This window comes from Mesoplodon bidens (genome assembly GCF_964165515.1).
Source record: "Mesoplodon bidens genome assembly, chromosome: 20".
NCBI lineage: Eukaryota > Metazoa > Chordata > Mammalia > Artiodactyla > Ziphiidae > Mesoplodon > Mesoplodon bidens.
This window is the reverse complement of record NC_138181.1, coordinates 18,237,559-18,252,670: the sequence shown is the minus strand read 5'-3', so window position 1 is coordinate 18,252,670 and position 15,112 is coordinate 18,237,559. Positions and strand designations below refer to the sequence as shown.

The following is a 15,112-nucleotide window of genomic DNA, read 5'->3' as shown; positions in this document are numbered from 1 at the left end:
CAACCCAACTTCAAGACTCATCCACTCGGCCACGAAGGGCTTCTCGCTTCGCCGAGCTCGGCTCCTGGGGCTTGCTAATGGCCCTTGATAGCAAACATCGTTAAAAATTAACAGTCTGACAAAATTAAATATGGATGACAAGCAACCACTGTGGACTTAATCTGACACAGGGTGTTACATGCTTGGGTACCCTCGACCCGAATGGTGTCTTGAGTGAATTTCTGGGATGTCTGAGCACATTTCACCTGCCTGCTTGGAAGCAAGAGCCTGGTTTGTGCTTGGGGCAGATGGGGAAAGAGTCTAAAAGCCCAAGAGAGGAAATTAACCCTGAAGGCTTATGTTTAATTAAGCCCAGCCTTGATTGGTCTTAGCAGGAGGTACAGGCCCAGGGCCTTGCTTTTGAGGTCTAGACCTTGTCGCCGCCTGGGCTCAGACCTCAGCACCGTCCCACCATTCAGACTGGGAGATCCGGCGGGGTCACGGGGTTGGGCTGGGGCGTGGCAAACTTAAACCTTTGAACCGGTTCCTGTAAATCTTGACATTTTGTCTAGGTGATGGCAACTTGTTTAATTGCCCTAGGCAAGGAGTATTAGGTTGTCCTCCTTGTCCACTAAGAAAGAGTGTGAGGGGGCACAGGGGACCGGTGGGTGTGGATGTTCCTTTAGAGGGTGATCTTCCCGGGCCTCATTTCATGAAGTAGGGGAATTCCTGGAGAGTGTTCTTCGTGCTTGGGTGAATGCTTTATTAGAAAGGGGGAGGGTTGCTATTTAAAAGAACCCTATAATGAGTCCCATAAAGAGGGTCATCTTTTTTCTATTGCAATTACCACTCCAGTCTATTTGGTGAGTTTGGAGTTGCTTGGACCAGAGTGTGCTTCTGGCTTGGCAGCCTCTCCTCAGCCTGGCAGCCTGCAACGAAGTTTGCCGTGGGCCCTGACATGCTTTATTTGGTGATGCTGCGTAAGAGCGGATCCTTAGAGCTGGGAGTCAGTGGGGCAGGGTTGCTTATAATTAAACTGTGTGAGTGGCTGGCGGCCAATGGCTCAGTGCTGGGAAGGCCCTGGCAGGGCATTCAGGGCTCCTTCTTGGGGACAGTGGTGGAAACCGGCCTAAGAATATCCATGCCTTAAAAAGGAGAGGAAGCTTCGTTCTGACCGTGGTGCTGGGAAATCTGCATTCAGGTACAGCACCTGCATTAGGAGAGGTAAGAATATCTTCACTGCTCCTGATAGATTAGACATCTAGGGTACCAGCTGGTCTGGTGATCTTCCAGCCCTAATCAGTTTTGTTAAGAGCTGGGAACTTGAATGCTGTGTCAGCATGCCTCAGCCTCCTGGATCCACCATATGTCACCACTGGAAGGGGGCCTTCCAGACCAGCGTTTCTCAACACTTCCGTTTCTCAACACTTCCGTGTAATTCAGAAGATTACATTATCAGATAAACTTGAGAGACCCAGGATTAAATCAGGTCAAACAGGTTTGTTTAAACTTCTCAGAGCCTTTAATGTGCTCATGTGTATCTAGAATCTGCTGAGACTGTGCATTCTTCTCTCAAATGTACTTGACTGCAGAGCGTCTCACTTCTTCTGGACATACTTTTGGAAACCTGTTCACGAGCAGTGTCTCTCAAACTGGAGCATACATATGCATCGTCATCTCCTGGAGGACTTGTTAAATGCAGGTGCTTGGGCCCTACCCCTGCAGTTTCTGCATCTCTGATATATGTCCCAGGTGATGCTGGTGGTCAGGGGACCACACTCTGCGAACCACTGGTCTAGACTTATCCCTTTATTCCACAGAGAACATTGCTAAACCAAGGGGTATCTGTTAATGGTGGTTGCCGTGAGTTGAGCCAGCCGCCTGGTGAGCACTTCTCATGGCTGTTCCTAAAGGCCCGCGGGATGATGGGAGTCATCACTAGTCGGGGATAGTACAATGCAGGTGATTACCCTTTGGGTACTTTACACTGTGCTCCCCACAAACCGCTGTACGGGAGCCAGTGCATCAGGCAGGGCTCCCACCCTGGAGCCCAGTCAGGGTTTCCTGTCCTTGGCAACACTACTGGGGACGTGAAGTTGATGTATTTTAATCCTCTAGGCCTTAGTTTCCTCATCTACACATGGAAGACGATGGAAATTAGCTCTATGGGTTCCTTCTCCTCTCTCTAGCGCTCCACTTTATCTTTGCTCTGAGTCATTTCTTTTTCTGGGTGCCCTCCTGTCTGTCCCCAGTCAGAGGAGCTGGTACGAGGCTGAGGTGATGGGGACTTCAGTGTTACCCTTGCGGGGCCACTGCATTTGAGAGGAGCGTTCTTGCAGAAGTGTCGTGGTGGCGTCCCAGTGTGGGCCCTGGATAGTGAATCGTGACAGTCATAGCTGTCAGTGTTATGAAGCTCCAGGGGAGGGGTCCCAGCGTCTTCTGTGTTGCTTATTCATTTATGTGTCACCGTTTCTGTGAGGTGCTTCGCAGTCTCTGGCACAGAGTAAAGGTCAGTGTTAGCTTTTGGATCCTAGGAATGATGTTAGAGGCTCTTGCAGGGATTTCCGAGGCCCCTGGAATTGCATACAAGGTTGTGAGCGTGCAGTTGTGTTTGTGTGATCGAGCACATGTGCATTTTTCTGCAGACAGACCATTGCCTTACAAGGATGGTCAGCTGCGTAGACTTCATCCCTGCTGGATTGTCCCTGGAGCTGGAGTCAGGGAATCATGGGTCTCCCCGGTGTTTGTGACACATCTAAGTGGCCCCTAGGCAATGGGCAGGAGTGGCCACGAGAGACCTGGGGCCAAAAACCACAGCAGAAGAGCAGCCTGAGTGGGTGTAAGGATGAACCGTGTTTTCCCAGACAGCGGTGATTAGCACAGAACAGCTTGTTCCCCGGGGCTGGCTGCCTGAGCTCGGGTTTTGCCCGGTGAGCTCTGCTGCTCTGTGCTCTGCGGGCCCAGGGACAGTGCTGATGAGAAGTGCGGGCTCGGCCACCTGCCTTCTGAGGAAGTGGCCTCACAGAGCCGACACAGGCAGGCGCGGTGGTGTCCAGCCGTGGGGCACAAGAGGGATGGATCTCGGGGCCCGTCTACTGCGTGGCCGCCACACCCTCCCTGAGAATCAGCCAGTGGGCCAACGTCACCTCCGCTCGGCTGAGCGCAACTTACCCTGGAGCCCGGGGCTCAGCATCCGCCCGCCCGACGCCCGCAGCGGGGGAGAGTGCGAGGCCGTGTGTGCGTGCAGAGGCGCTCAGAGAGGCGGGAGGGGCGGGAGGGGCTTCACCTGCATCGAAGCCAGGCTCCTGCCAGCCACTCTGCGGCTCTCCCCTCCCCGGGCAGCCCCTGTCCCGTGTCTCCTCCGTGGACCACCAACGCGTCTTGGCCTCCTTGGGCTCAGCGCTCCGACCCCGCACAGCACCAGCCGTCACCACCGCGCTCCCCCGACCCCGGTGCGCACGGACCCGCCCCCTCCAGTGTGTGCTTAGGTTCCAAGTCCCCACCCCATCCTTTACCACCTGTCTCGGGAAGGCAGCTCCACCTCTGTCTGCCCTTTGCTTAGTGAGCAAGTGGATTCAGATGCCCAAAGCCGTAAGCCGTGGGTAGGTATGAGTTTTTTCTTTGAGTCTCTTCCTCCCATCCCCTCTCCCCCTCCTCCCCTGTACTCTACCCTCCCTCTCCCTTCCCGGCCTCCTGCCTCCACACGTCCCCTTTCTTTCTCTCCCTTTGTCCTCCTAACCCCCTAAGTTCCCCCCGTGACATGTATTTCGCCTACCTGCATGCAGTGTTTTTGGTCCCCGTCCCCTTAATTGCTATGAGTGTTGAAAGGACTCTGGCTCTGTCTTAAGTGAGCTTCAGTACCAGCTGGTGGCCCCCAAGGAATACACCTCTGCCCTCTCCCATCGCGGGGGCCCACTTTGGCTGGTAAACTGATTTCCAGTCGTATCCGATGTGCTGCCCCGGCGGGTCTCTAAGGCCCAGCTGGCCCAGCGATTTCCCCGAAATGGAGTCCTCGTGTAGGCAGAAGCTGCACACTGGTCCTTTGAAGCCCCCTGAGTAAGTGAGGCCAGACACCTCTACTACCAGCTGGGACTGAGTGCCCCAGTGTGGCCCCTCACCCTGCCGTGACAGCCAGAGGGAAATAGCCACTCTGTGAAGGAGGCCCATGGGGTCAAAGGGAACTCTGCGCACTTGTGCACGTGGACCAGGGGGAGAAGCCAGGGGTACTACGTGGGCTCCCTCGGGCCCGTTCCTAGACAGCCCAGGTTTTGGAATCAAGTTAGAGCTGGTGGAGCCTGAGCCCTGGATTCTGACCCAGCCCCGAGCCCACTGGGCTCTGTGACCATGGTGGACATCATTCAGAAAACCCAGGCCTCAGCTGATTTCCCCACCTGTACAAGTCAGGTAAGATGAGGCGGAAGTTCTCCATCAATGCCTCAGGCCCCCTGCACCTGTGTGTCAGCCAGATTGCTGCTTCATCTGTTTATGCTTTGGAGATGTGAATACGATGCCATATGAAAAAGGGGTTCTGCTGCAGATTTTATTTCATTAAACTACGGAAGTTGATGTGCCAGGGTAAAATTCCTCCCAGCATCACATTCCACCCTAGAAACGTTCTCACGTGAACCGGTTTGGGCCAGACCCAAATAAAGAGCAGTCTTCCTCCTGCCATGCTTGGGAGTGTGCCACCTCCCTGTGCCGGCAGCCTCCCGCTTCGCTGTAATTTGCTCTCCCGCCACCACGCCCAGCACTGCTTCCTGTGTTGCTCACAGGCTGGTGGGAAGGTCGTCCCTCCTCGGTGTAAACAGACGCAGCGGTAAACGGGCATCTCTCGCCTCTGTCCAAAGACTTAGGGTCAAAACTGACGGTGCCAATAGATGGACATCTGTCAAAGCCACAGTGCACTCGCCCTTTGGTTTGTTTTTTCACATTCTCCTCATTACAGGACGGGAACATTCTGCCGGTGCACAGAGCATCACCAGCCATTTGTGTTTGGGGCTGGCCTTTCACCTTGGAAACCTAAAGGGGGAGGTGGGGCTCAGCAGAGTGAGCAGACAGTACGGGGTACCAGACACCCCGCAGGGCCGAGAGGCCAGGACCCTTTTCTAAAAGAATAGGAGCAGAATCTCAAAAGGCTTCCTGGCCAGACCACTGGCGTGGATGGTGTCGGGAAGCATCCCTTCCTTATCAAAGCTGATACGTGTTGCCACGTGCTACTCAGAAAGCCATGAGGCAGCCTGGCCCCCAGCCTAGGTGCTGCTGAGTGAGCATGGAGAAGGGGGCTTGCTGGGCCAGATTTTAGCCCAGCAGTGGCTGTTAGCTGAGAAGGAAGCTGGGAGCGGGGCAGCTGCTGGACCCCGTCTGCTCTGTGAGAGCTTGGTGCCGTGGAGGATTTCTCAGGATGCGGCTCCGATGCTTTCCAGCCCCTGGGGGGAGAGCTGCCCGTGGGCAAGGAGGAGTGGGCGCTGCCTGGGGACAGTGAAGGGGGCAACAGCCCAGCAGGACGCCCTGTGAGGAGTGTGGACGTACGGGCGGGCGGGGGGAGCCCTGGTTCACACCTTCTCCCCTCGTGTCTTTCCAGATGCGCTGGCTCCCTCCCTCCGAGGCTACTTCTCAGGGCTGGAAGTCCCGTCAGTTCTGCTGAATCCCATGTAAGTACTTGGTTTCAATGGGAACTGTGTCCAGTGCCTGGACGAGCCCAGGCCAGAGCAGACGTTTGATAACCGGGCGGCCGTCATCCGGCCTCAGCGCCTCCTCCTGGGCTTGTCCATGCTCGTTAACAGTCACCCGACAAACTCCCTGTGGCCCAGAGAGTTCCGGGGTTTACTTTGCACAGGCAAGTTGCCCTGTTGACCTGAAGGCTCACTTGGTGGCTCATGTCACCTGCATTGCAATTACCAGGGGAGCTGCTGAGTGCAGATTTCAGTTACTGAAGTCCTTAGCACCGTAAAAGGTCAGTGCTTCCAGAGGGCTCCGGTCCTAGGTCAGAAGGAAGGGCCTCACCAAACAGAAGGGTTAGTGTTGGGTGTCAGAGTATCAGAAATCCCACACAGGAGCGCCGGAGGGGCCAGTCAACCCACACCCCGACCAGTCAGGATTCTTTCTCTGGCCCTGGCAATAAGTAAGTCAAGGGATGACACTTCTGTGCTTTAAGACATCAACTTCAGGGCTTCCCTGGTGGCGCACTGGTTGAGAGTCCGCCTGCCGATGCAGGGGACACGGATTCGCGCCCCGGTCCGGGAAGATCCCACATGCCACGGAGCAGCTGGGCCCGTGACCCACGGCCGCTGAGCCTGCGCGTCCGGAGCCTGTGCTCCGCAATGGGAGAGGCCGCAACAGTGAGAGGCCCGCGTACCGCAAAAAAAAAAAAAAAAACACATCAACTTCAATAAGTTAGGATTGTACCTTTTCTTCCCCTAAGCTGACATATTTCTGAGTGTGGTCAGAGAGCGCTTGTCCTTGGGTGTAACCGTGGACAGAGACTTACACGCTTCTAAGGTCGGAGTTAAAAAGATTTTTTACCAAACGATTCTCAGGGCCTTTATAACAATATGAGCATCGTGAATCTTGAAGATTAGGAAAACTCTAGGATGCAGTATTTCTCAAACTTATCTGAGACCAGGAAACCCTTTTCTCACCCAATCTTAGGAGACTAATGTTTTACATAGCACACACCTTGGGAAACCATGCCTTCACCTCTAATCCAGAACCTAAACCAGGGGCACCCATATGTATAACCCTTGGACCAGTAGTCACCTTAAAGCTACTTGTATTTGTCCCTTATTCTGAAATTGTTCTCCTCTTTTAAAATGAAATGGTAATATTAGTGACAGTTGTGTTTTAAATGTCCTTTCTTAGAAGGATGAAGTCAGCCGTCCGTGCTAGACACCTAAAATGTTCTTTAAAATGTTTTACTATTTTGTGAAATCTTAGTTTGCTATTTAAGGGTGACTTTTTTCTCCCTGAAAATATAAATTTTAAGCTTTTGAGGTATATTCTGGAGTCCCTTTAAGTCCATGCTCCTTATCCATATGCCCATAATTATTTTTTAAATTTAATTTATATATCCCCAGCCATTGTTTCTTTGTTCCGAAAAGCCTTAGGCATTTGTTGTGTGGGAACCTTCTCTGTTACTGGATGACACTGGTCTAGCGCTGTCACGTTATACAGCTCCAGAAGGCACTGTTCCCAGGTACCTCTCTGTGACACTGTTTATCTCTTAATTTTCGGAGGCTGGTAGGTATTCACCTAGAGGTGTCTAGGATAAGAAAACCAGAAATTCTGAAGCTCATGAAAGAGTTCATGGGGTGAAATGTAGATCTGGCGTTTTTCGCAGAAGCTGATAGTTGAGGAAATGAATGAAATCGGAGGTGAGGTCGGTGGGACACAGAACCTGGGGGCTCTCCTAGATGCAAGGGGTCAGCTTGTTGAGAGTGACAAGTGACCAGGGACGGGCGGCATGCCGGCGCCCGGGGAGGGCAGTGTTGAGCTGCCTGGTCTGCAGCGTCAGATGCTGTAGGAAAGCTGAGTACGATTTTGGCAGTTCCAGTTGGCAGAAGATGGTGGTGGCCTAGGGCCCAAGGAAAGAGAAGGCAGGATTGGTAAGCAGTCGAAGAGGTCTAGCTCCATTCCCCAGAGATCTAGAGGCGGCGTAGCTACCAGAGAAGGGCCAGCAGTGGCTCCCCACTGCCCTGGAAGTATGGCTTCTGAAACACTGTAGGATCTGCGTAAAGATGTAATGTCTCCTGTGGGTGCATCATTGTTCTGAGATAAACGGGCCGTGGACCAGGCTCCTTCCTTGGGGTCTGAAGGGAGTGGGGGAGAGGAGGCAGATCACTGAACTCATTACACTGCACTTGGGGTCGGGACTGCGGTCTCCCATCCCGCCTGAAGTTAGACCAGCTCAGTATGGCTCCATTACCCAGGCTCCTTCTCGTCTCTTGGATCAAGTCCTTTCCAAGGCAGCTAATAATCCAGGCTGTGTAATCTTAAGGAAATGTAAGTTAGAACTGAAAACAGTGGTGCCGATGAAATAAACATTTTAGAGCAAGATGAGTCTCCAGAAAAGGGCAAGTGAAGGGTACGTGCCACCAATGGAACCACTGGCCCACATGGCCTTCCTGTACTCATTGGAAGGGGCTTTCTTCCCCCCTGGAAAGATGGCACCAGAATAGGGGCAGGAGTGACATCTGGTATCAGACATAAGGACCTGTATGCAGACCGGTGTCACTTCTGATGTGTGGAACGTCAGGGCTGCCTCCTTCTGGATCCTGAATATTCCAGGCCTTTTCTCCCAGAGGGCCTTCAGGGATTTTTAATTGACCCACTCTGAGCGCTTGTTTCTAAAGGGAAATCAGTGACTAGGCTAGAAAAGTAAACAAGCTCTTTATTCTTTAAATAAATATGTGTTATTTATCTACTATATGGTAGATATAAAAATGTGTGAGGGCTTCCCTGGTGGCGCAGTGGTTGAGAGTCCGCCTGCCGATGCAGGGGACACGGGTTCGTGCCCCGGTCTGGGAAGATCCCACATGCCGCGGAGCGGCTGGGCCCGTGAGCCATGGCCGCTGAGCCTGCACGTCCGGAGCCTGTGCTCCGCAACGGGAGAGGCCGCAACAGTGAGAGGCCTGTGTACCGAAAAAAAAAAAAAGTGTGAAACTAGGCCTGTGCCCCCGAAGAGCTTCAGTTCTAAGGGGCAAAAGCCATGGACACACATTTTAAAGAGAAAGGAGAATTATTGCCCAGGATGCTCCAAAGGAGGTGGGTGTGCGTGCGGACCGCCATCAGCGGCATAAGTAAGACCACCCAAAGGGTGGTCGTCAGAGGGGTGGGTGTTACGTTTTAATTTGTTCGGCATCTTGGTTGACAGATGGTGTTCAGTCTGGTTAGAACGTGTGCACATCACTACAGAATTTTGCTAATGGTTCAGCCATGTGGCCGAGAACCCCAGAAAACAGAGTAACGATGGGCAGTGATCAGTTTCCCAGATGGGTTGAGGATAGAAAAGCATGAGCAACTCTGTAGTCTCTCCTTACAAGGAGTAAGGGTTATGCAGTTTTCCTGGTTGGGTATCCAAATGTAGTTAAATAAATCAGAAAAAAAGAGGGGAGAAAGGATGAGAGTTGGAGTGGATGTGGGAGGCTGTGCTTAAAGAACTCATGACATTTCCCGGGCTGGGGACCAAGACCACAGCACAGAAATTATAAGCACATGTAGGTACAGCCTCACCGAATTAAAGGAGAACATGGCAAGGGATAAGAATTTGAACCTGTTTGTTCCTTTTGTTTAGTTTTGGGGAGGAATGGCCTAGTCTGTCTTTGGCTGTGAGCACAAGTGCCTTGGGGATGCAGCCACGATCTGGAGAGCCCCAGCTGCTTGATGTCCAGGCAGAACTTAGAGCTTAGCAGGGAGGCAAGGGCAGAGTCTTCATGGAAGCCCAGTCAGCTGCTGTGGCTTCATGCGGTCACCCCCTGCCTTCTGCCTAGAAGAGGCCCCAGGGTCCTTCCCTTTTCTTCTGTGAACCAAGGTCTTTCAGTCACACGTAAGTCCGTTGACACAATACATATTCAGTGACCATCTGCGGGATATAAGGTACTGTTTTGCGTGTTGCATATACAACAGTGGACAGAAGCAGACAAAACCCTTGACTTGGTGGAGCTGACATTCTGTAACAGGGAGAAAGAAGAGTAATAAAATACTAAAATAAACAGGAGGCCGGGTGGTGAGACGGGCTAATGGAAAAACGCAAATCAAGGAAAGAGGGCAAATGCGAGGGGTCAGCAGGTGCTTCCTTTACACACGGGAGCAGAGATGAAAGCTCTCCCAGATTTATATGGGGTTCTTTTTCCAGAACAGACCTCACGTTACTCAAGCTTAGGGAACAGTTTAACGTCTCTGTTCCTCTTCTTCTTGCCTCCCTTTTGCTACATCCAAGTGAACAGGCTTGAGCTGGGTGGGGCTTGAAGGCAGCGCTGGCAGAAGGTGCCCGGCGGCCCGAGTGGATGAGCCCTTCCCTGAGAGGGGTCTCCGCGTGCCCTGGTTCTGATTCCCTCACCCTGAGCCCTGGGGTCTGTTTTGCTTCCTGTGTGAGTCAGAAAGTAGGGATGGGCCTGAGAACCTGCCTCCTGCCAAGCACTGGGGTGGTGGCGTCCCTTCCAGCTTTCTGCTAACCACCTCCTAGCACCTGCCGTGCCACAAGCCCAGTGCAGTCAGCTGTGGCTCCCCCTTCACCCACGGTCTATTCTGCGAGTCTGGCTGAGACATGGAGGCCCCCGAGCACGTGCACCAGGGAGCTGCCTGCCCGGCCCCTGGAGGAAGGTCACAGATCGCGGCCGCATGTTAAGATCAGGACATTGAGCCTTGGCATTTGCACAGTCGCAGGGCAGGGACTGCAGGGCAGGGCCACCTGCAGGAGCCGACCGTCCATTGCCATCAGCCCTCTGCGTGGCTGAGAGGAGAGGTTCAGAAGGCTCGCTGTAAAGTTAAAGTGAACGCGTTGGGGCTCCCCTTGGTGTTTTGTGTTCTTTGGGGAGTCCTCTCCCAGGGTCTCTGCAAAGCAGACTCTGGCCCACGTGTTCTCTCTGCCCACCCGGTGAGCCCGGTGTGCGGACAAGTGTTGTTGATACAGTAACTGCAAAGAGCGGCTTGCTGATAAATCCCTGGGCTCCCAGAACCCGGGCCGAGAAGCCAGGGTCCCAGGCCTCCTAACCCACCAGTCCTCAGTCCTCCCGACTAGCTTCAGCCCAGAGGCTGAGGGGAATCTGGTCATCAGTGTGATTTCCTAAACGACAGGCATCCTAAAAAGGCAGCCTTGGTCTGGCCGCCCCGGGAGGCACCCTGGGTCTGCAGGCAGGCCCTCCCTCCCGCCTTGCCTGTGCCCGGCAAGTGTGGACACGGCCGGGGAAACTTGGGTCAGATGATAGGTTTTGTTTCCAGGGGTGAACATTTATTTTTCTGTCCTCAACCCAACTTCTACCAGGAGACTAGAATCACATCTACTCATCTTTCAATGTTTTTATAGTGAAATTCTGGGGAAAACTTTTTTTTTTTTCCTGACTCTGGGAAGAGAGATGCCCTGGGAAGGCAATCTTTTCCTTCAGCCTGCCGCATCACCCCGGAGGCCGTCTGAGCGCAGGGCATGGTCTCCCCGCAGCATCCCGGGGCAGCTTTCTACAGCACATCGTGCTCTCCTGTCCACAAAGCCCTGTGCGCCAGAAGCAGGCTCTCTGTCCCGGGAAGGAGAGCGGTGCTTAAGACTTGAGGAACGTTAGCAGGGAATCGGGCACCGGTGTCCATGTGCTGGGCGAAGGCCTTCCTTCCTCAGCGCCAGGAATTCTTGATGAAACCAGCCAGCTCGGAGGCAGCCATGCCTGTGGGAAGAATATTTAAAATGTGTTGCTCACTGAGTGTCTGCCTCTTCCTGTCTCAGAATCCTCAGACACTGGGAATAGCAGGGTGTGTTCACAAGTGTTAGCTTTGGGTTTTGTTTCCTAGTAGGTGCTCGGAGCAAAGTCGAGTTCATTGGTGCACGTCACAGCACAGGGTTCTCCTGGAGAGTTGCTTCTGTGGCCTTGGGCTGACCAGAGTTGTCCCTGGGGTCTGGGGCGGCCCCTGGAGTTGGTTAGGTTTCGGGCTCCTCTCGAGGGCCCTCAGATCCCGTGCCTTTCCTCTGTCTAGTCCCGGGGGACGTGTGTGCAGAGGCCCTGTCTGCCCCAGGGGGGTTATGCCCTGGTGCTCCTGAAGGCGCACCCTTTTCTCCAGGTGCCCTCCCCACTGGGCTTGCTGCCAGGGAGTCCCTGGGAGCCACCCTCTGCTGCCGGGCACCCCGGCCTCCGAGAGCCACCTCCCACTGGCTGCACCACGTCCCAGTGGGAGCTCTTCGTGGCACGCCTAGTCGGAGCTTGTCCTCAGGCTCAGCAGTGGAGGCCTTGGGTGCTGGTGCCTTTGCCTCGCAGCTCTTGGCCCTCGGAACAGGCCCGGGGAAGCCGGCAGCCGGGCTTGCTGTCACCGTGGGTGTTAATGGCCGATCTCTTTCTCCACCCCAGGTTCCAGGTGTGTGATGGTGGCTGCAATGTGTCTTGTGGGTATTAACGCAATCTTCAAGTGGCTACTGTTCTCGAGCTGTTCTACAAAACTGGAGCGCGCTGGTGAGTTCCAAGCTCAGAGGCTGAACGGTTCCTCCCAAGAAGCAGCGTGTCCTGGGCAGGGCACGACCGCGTGGAGTGGTGTGGTCAGGACCATCCCACCAGCATCCCCTGTGGGTGGGGCCCCTCCGGGGGCTGCGGTGGGTGCTCTGGTGTGGGTGCTCGGGATCGGCGTGCACTCGTCTCCTCCAGCTGCCGCCTGCTGAGGGGAAGTCGTCCCAGGGTAGCAGGTGAGCTCTGCGGGCTCTCAGAGCACGTCACCCGGCGCTTGGTCCTCAAAGCCTTGCTGGGTGAGGCTGTCAACACCTCTCATCCAGCAGCAAACGGGTATGAGATATTCCATCAAAGGGAACATATATATGAATGAAGTTTTTCCCTTGAAGCTCTAAGCCTTTTCTTTTTTAATTAACCATTTTGGTGGAAATCTTCAGATGTAGTATGTATATTCCTTTTGATCTATTAATCCAGTTACACTGAATATATAGTGCAGCCCTTTCTTGATGACTTGGAGACATTCTGATGAGCCTCTTCAGAAACAGGGCGACTGCCCCTGGGCATGACTGAATTATAATGGAGTCTAACTGGACTCCTCTAAACTGCGGGGCTTTCCTAGTGGTGAAGATTTTGGTGATGTGTCCGTCTTCTCTGTCGCTACCAGCTGTCACTGCTCAGTTCTTTCACTTCTAGCAGTAAGTGTGGTCTCCGAACAGTTGTGCAGCAGGGTTCCAGGAGGCGACCTGCCTGCTGGGCACATGTGGGGCTTCCAGTCTCTTTGGAAAGCTTGACCTAGAACAGCAGGAATGCCAGGGGCAGGCCAGCAGCAGTTATGTCCCAGCCCAAATAAGGTGGCAGATTTCATCCCTGCGAGGGGCCTATAAAGAAAAGATGAGTCATAAAGAGAACAAGATTCCTGCTAAGGGCAGAGAACCAGGCAGTTGGGCCTAGGAGGTCATTACCACATTTGGGGCATAAGTAATCTCGTGCTCAGTGCCCCACCGAGGCGCGCGTAGTGGGCGCGTGCAGCCTGCCCACCCTGCCTGGTTGGGGAGCCAGCACCAGGTGCTTGGGGTCTTTTTTTCCCACTGACGTCTGTTTCTCACACTAACGAAACTGACCAACAGGTAGAGTTTTCCACGTCACACAGGGCAGCCAAGAGATATCTCACTAGTTCTACAGTCTTCTAATCGATCAGGTTTTCCTTTTCTCATGGTCCTTAACAGAAGTGCCCACAGTATTCTTATGGATATTACCACTCAGTAAAACTTTAAAAAGACAAGATCTTGCTTTGCTTTCTCTCTTCCTCTGGGGAAATTTAAGGACCAATTAGAAGCCACCCATACAATTTTTTTAGAAGCAGGTTTAGCTTTTTTTGTTTATTTGTTTTAGTGCAGTAAATCAGCCCAGATCTCAGTAATTCGGGCACAAGCAGATGAGCCCCGTCAGGAAGCAGCAGCAGCAGCTGGAGCGTGTGGTGACTCTGCAGACAGCAGAAGGGCCTGGTGACAAGGGGGAGGAGGACCGGGGCTCGGTGCTGGGTGGCCCGCGTGGACGGCGTCTTCAGCACCAGCCGTGTTCACAGTGGGGCTTACCAGTCCCAGGCCACCATCGGTTACAAGCGTGTGGAGGAGGCTTTCCCCTCCCCGGCTCTGAAGTCAGACAGCACTGCAGACATAGGCCTGGCCTGTGAGCAGGGAGGAGGATCTCTGGCCCCAGGGGCGGGCCTCCTGAGGGTGAGGGCTGGCGTCCACCCAGGGCCACAGCGGGGGCGGCCAGCGTGAGCTCGTGTCCATGGCCAGTGGTGCGCTGGTGCAGGGCATGTATCTTTAGAATAGGGAGGAGTTTCTGACCACAGATGACTCTTCCCTGGAGACTCTATAGACTGTGAACCTTTTAAAATGTTAGTCTTTGTGTTACAAGTTAGTACCAGCATTTGATTTTTTAAAAGTCAAGCTGACAGGTATAAAATGAAAACTAAACCACTCTTATTAAAAACCTTAGTCATATGATGTTGGGATTCGTATGGAAGGGAATACCTCTTACCTGACTTTTAGTAAAAATGAATAAATGTTAGAAAAACTCTTGGGGAAGAAATCATTAGTAAATAGGTCAAGTATAGATACAAATGGATTGGGGGAAAACAGAAAGAGGATTTTCTTCTTGCTGGGAGAAGACACTCACAAGGCGCTTGGATCAACACTACCTTACCAGCCTGCCAAGCTGCCTCAGGGAAGAGCAGCCTCTCCTGTGGGTCTCGGCGTTGGCCACCCGCAGCCCCACAGGGCAGCCGGCACCATGACCCATAACCATCGGCAGCTGTCCCCAAGCACTGAGGGACACGCCGTGATCTTCTCCATCAAGGACAGCTGAAATGAACTGGTTTAGGATTGTGTAATATTCCTTAAGACACAGGGAGACATTCTCCATTGTCTTCAAATTCAGACAGTTGTGACCCCGCTTCAGACAAGATTCTATATACATTTTCTTCCCTTGTTTATCCCATCACATGCATGTCATAGTTGACCCCCTTTCCGGAAAGGTTCTGTGAGGAGAGTCTGCTCTGTAAACAGAGCCTGACTCTCTCCCACCCCCCATGGTGCTCTGTGTTCCCGGATGTCTTTGCTTTCTGTTTAAAATGTCCTTGTTAATACATTCCAAGGTTTGAACTCCGTTCCTAGCTAAACCCCTTTCCTTGTTTACAGGGATTGAAATAGCCACATTTTGACCTTCTATTCAGTCTGGAACATCTATGGCAATGCGGACGCATTCTTTTCCCATGTGAGAATTGCACTTACCCAACACAGTTATGGAAACGCGGAAAAGCTCAGGAAATTATCGACTCTCACCCCTTTCTTTGTTTCTTCCCTCCCTGTTCTTTCTCACTTCAAAAGATCCGACTTTCTACGCAGCCTTAGATTAACCAGCCCCGTCCATCTTTCTTCCTGCTCAGGGGCCCAGGAAGGGGACCCTGAAGTCGGGTGTGTTGCTTATCG

General features: G+C 53.2%; 1 protein-coding gene across 3 annotated transcripts in view; it reads left to right on the top strand.

Moving 5' to 3' along the window:
- Positions 1–15,112, top strand: part of RBPMS (RNA binding protein, mRNA processing factor) — a 192,131-nt gene that overhangs the window by 172,570 nt on the left and 4,449 nt on the right. For 2 of the 3 annotated variants that reach the window (XM_081221219.1, XM_081221216.1), the window contains 2 exons: positions 5,561–5,630; positions 12,024–12,125. In XM_081221219.1, coding sequence (XP_081077345.1) covers positions 5,561–5,630; positions 12,024–12,069 — 116 coding nt within the window. In that variant the 3' untranslated portion in view covers positions 12,070–12,125. Of the gene's footprint in view, positions 1–3,510; positions 3,582–5,560; positions 5,631–12,023; positions 12,126–15,112 lie in introns of all 3 variants that reach the window. The other variant, XM_081221220.1, reaches the window with a different exon arrangement.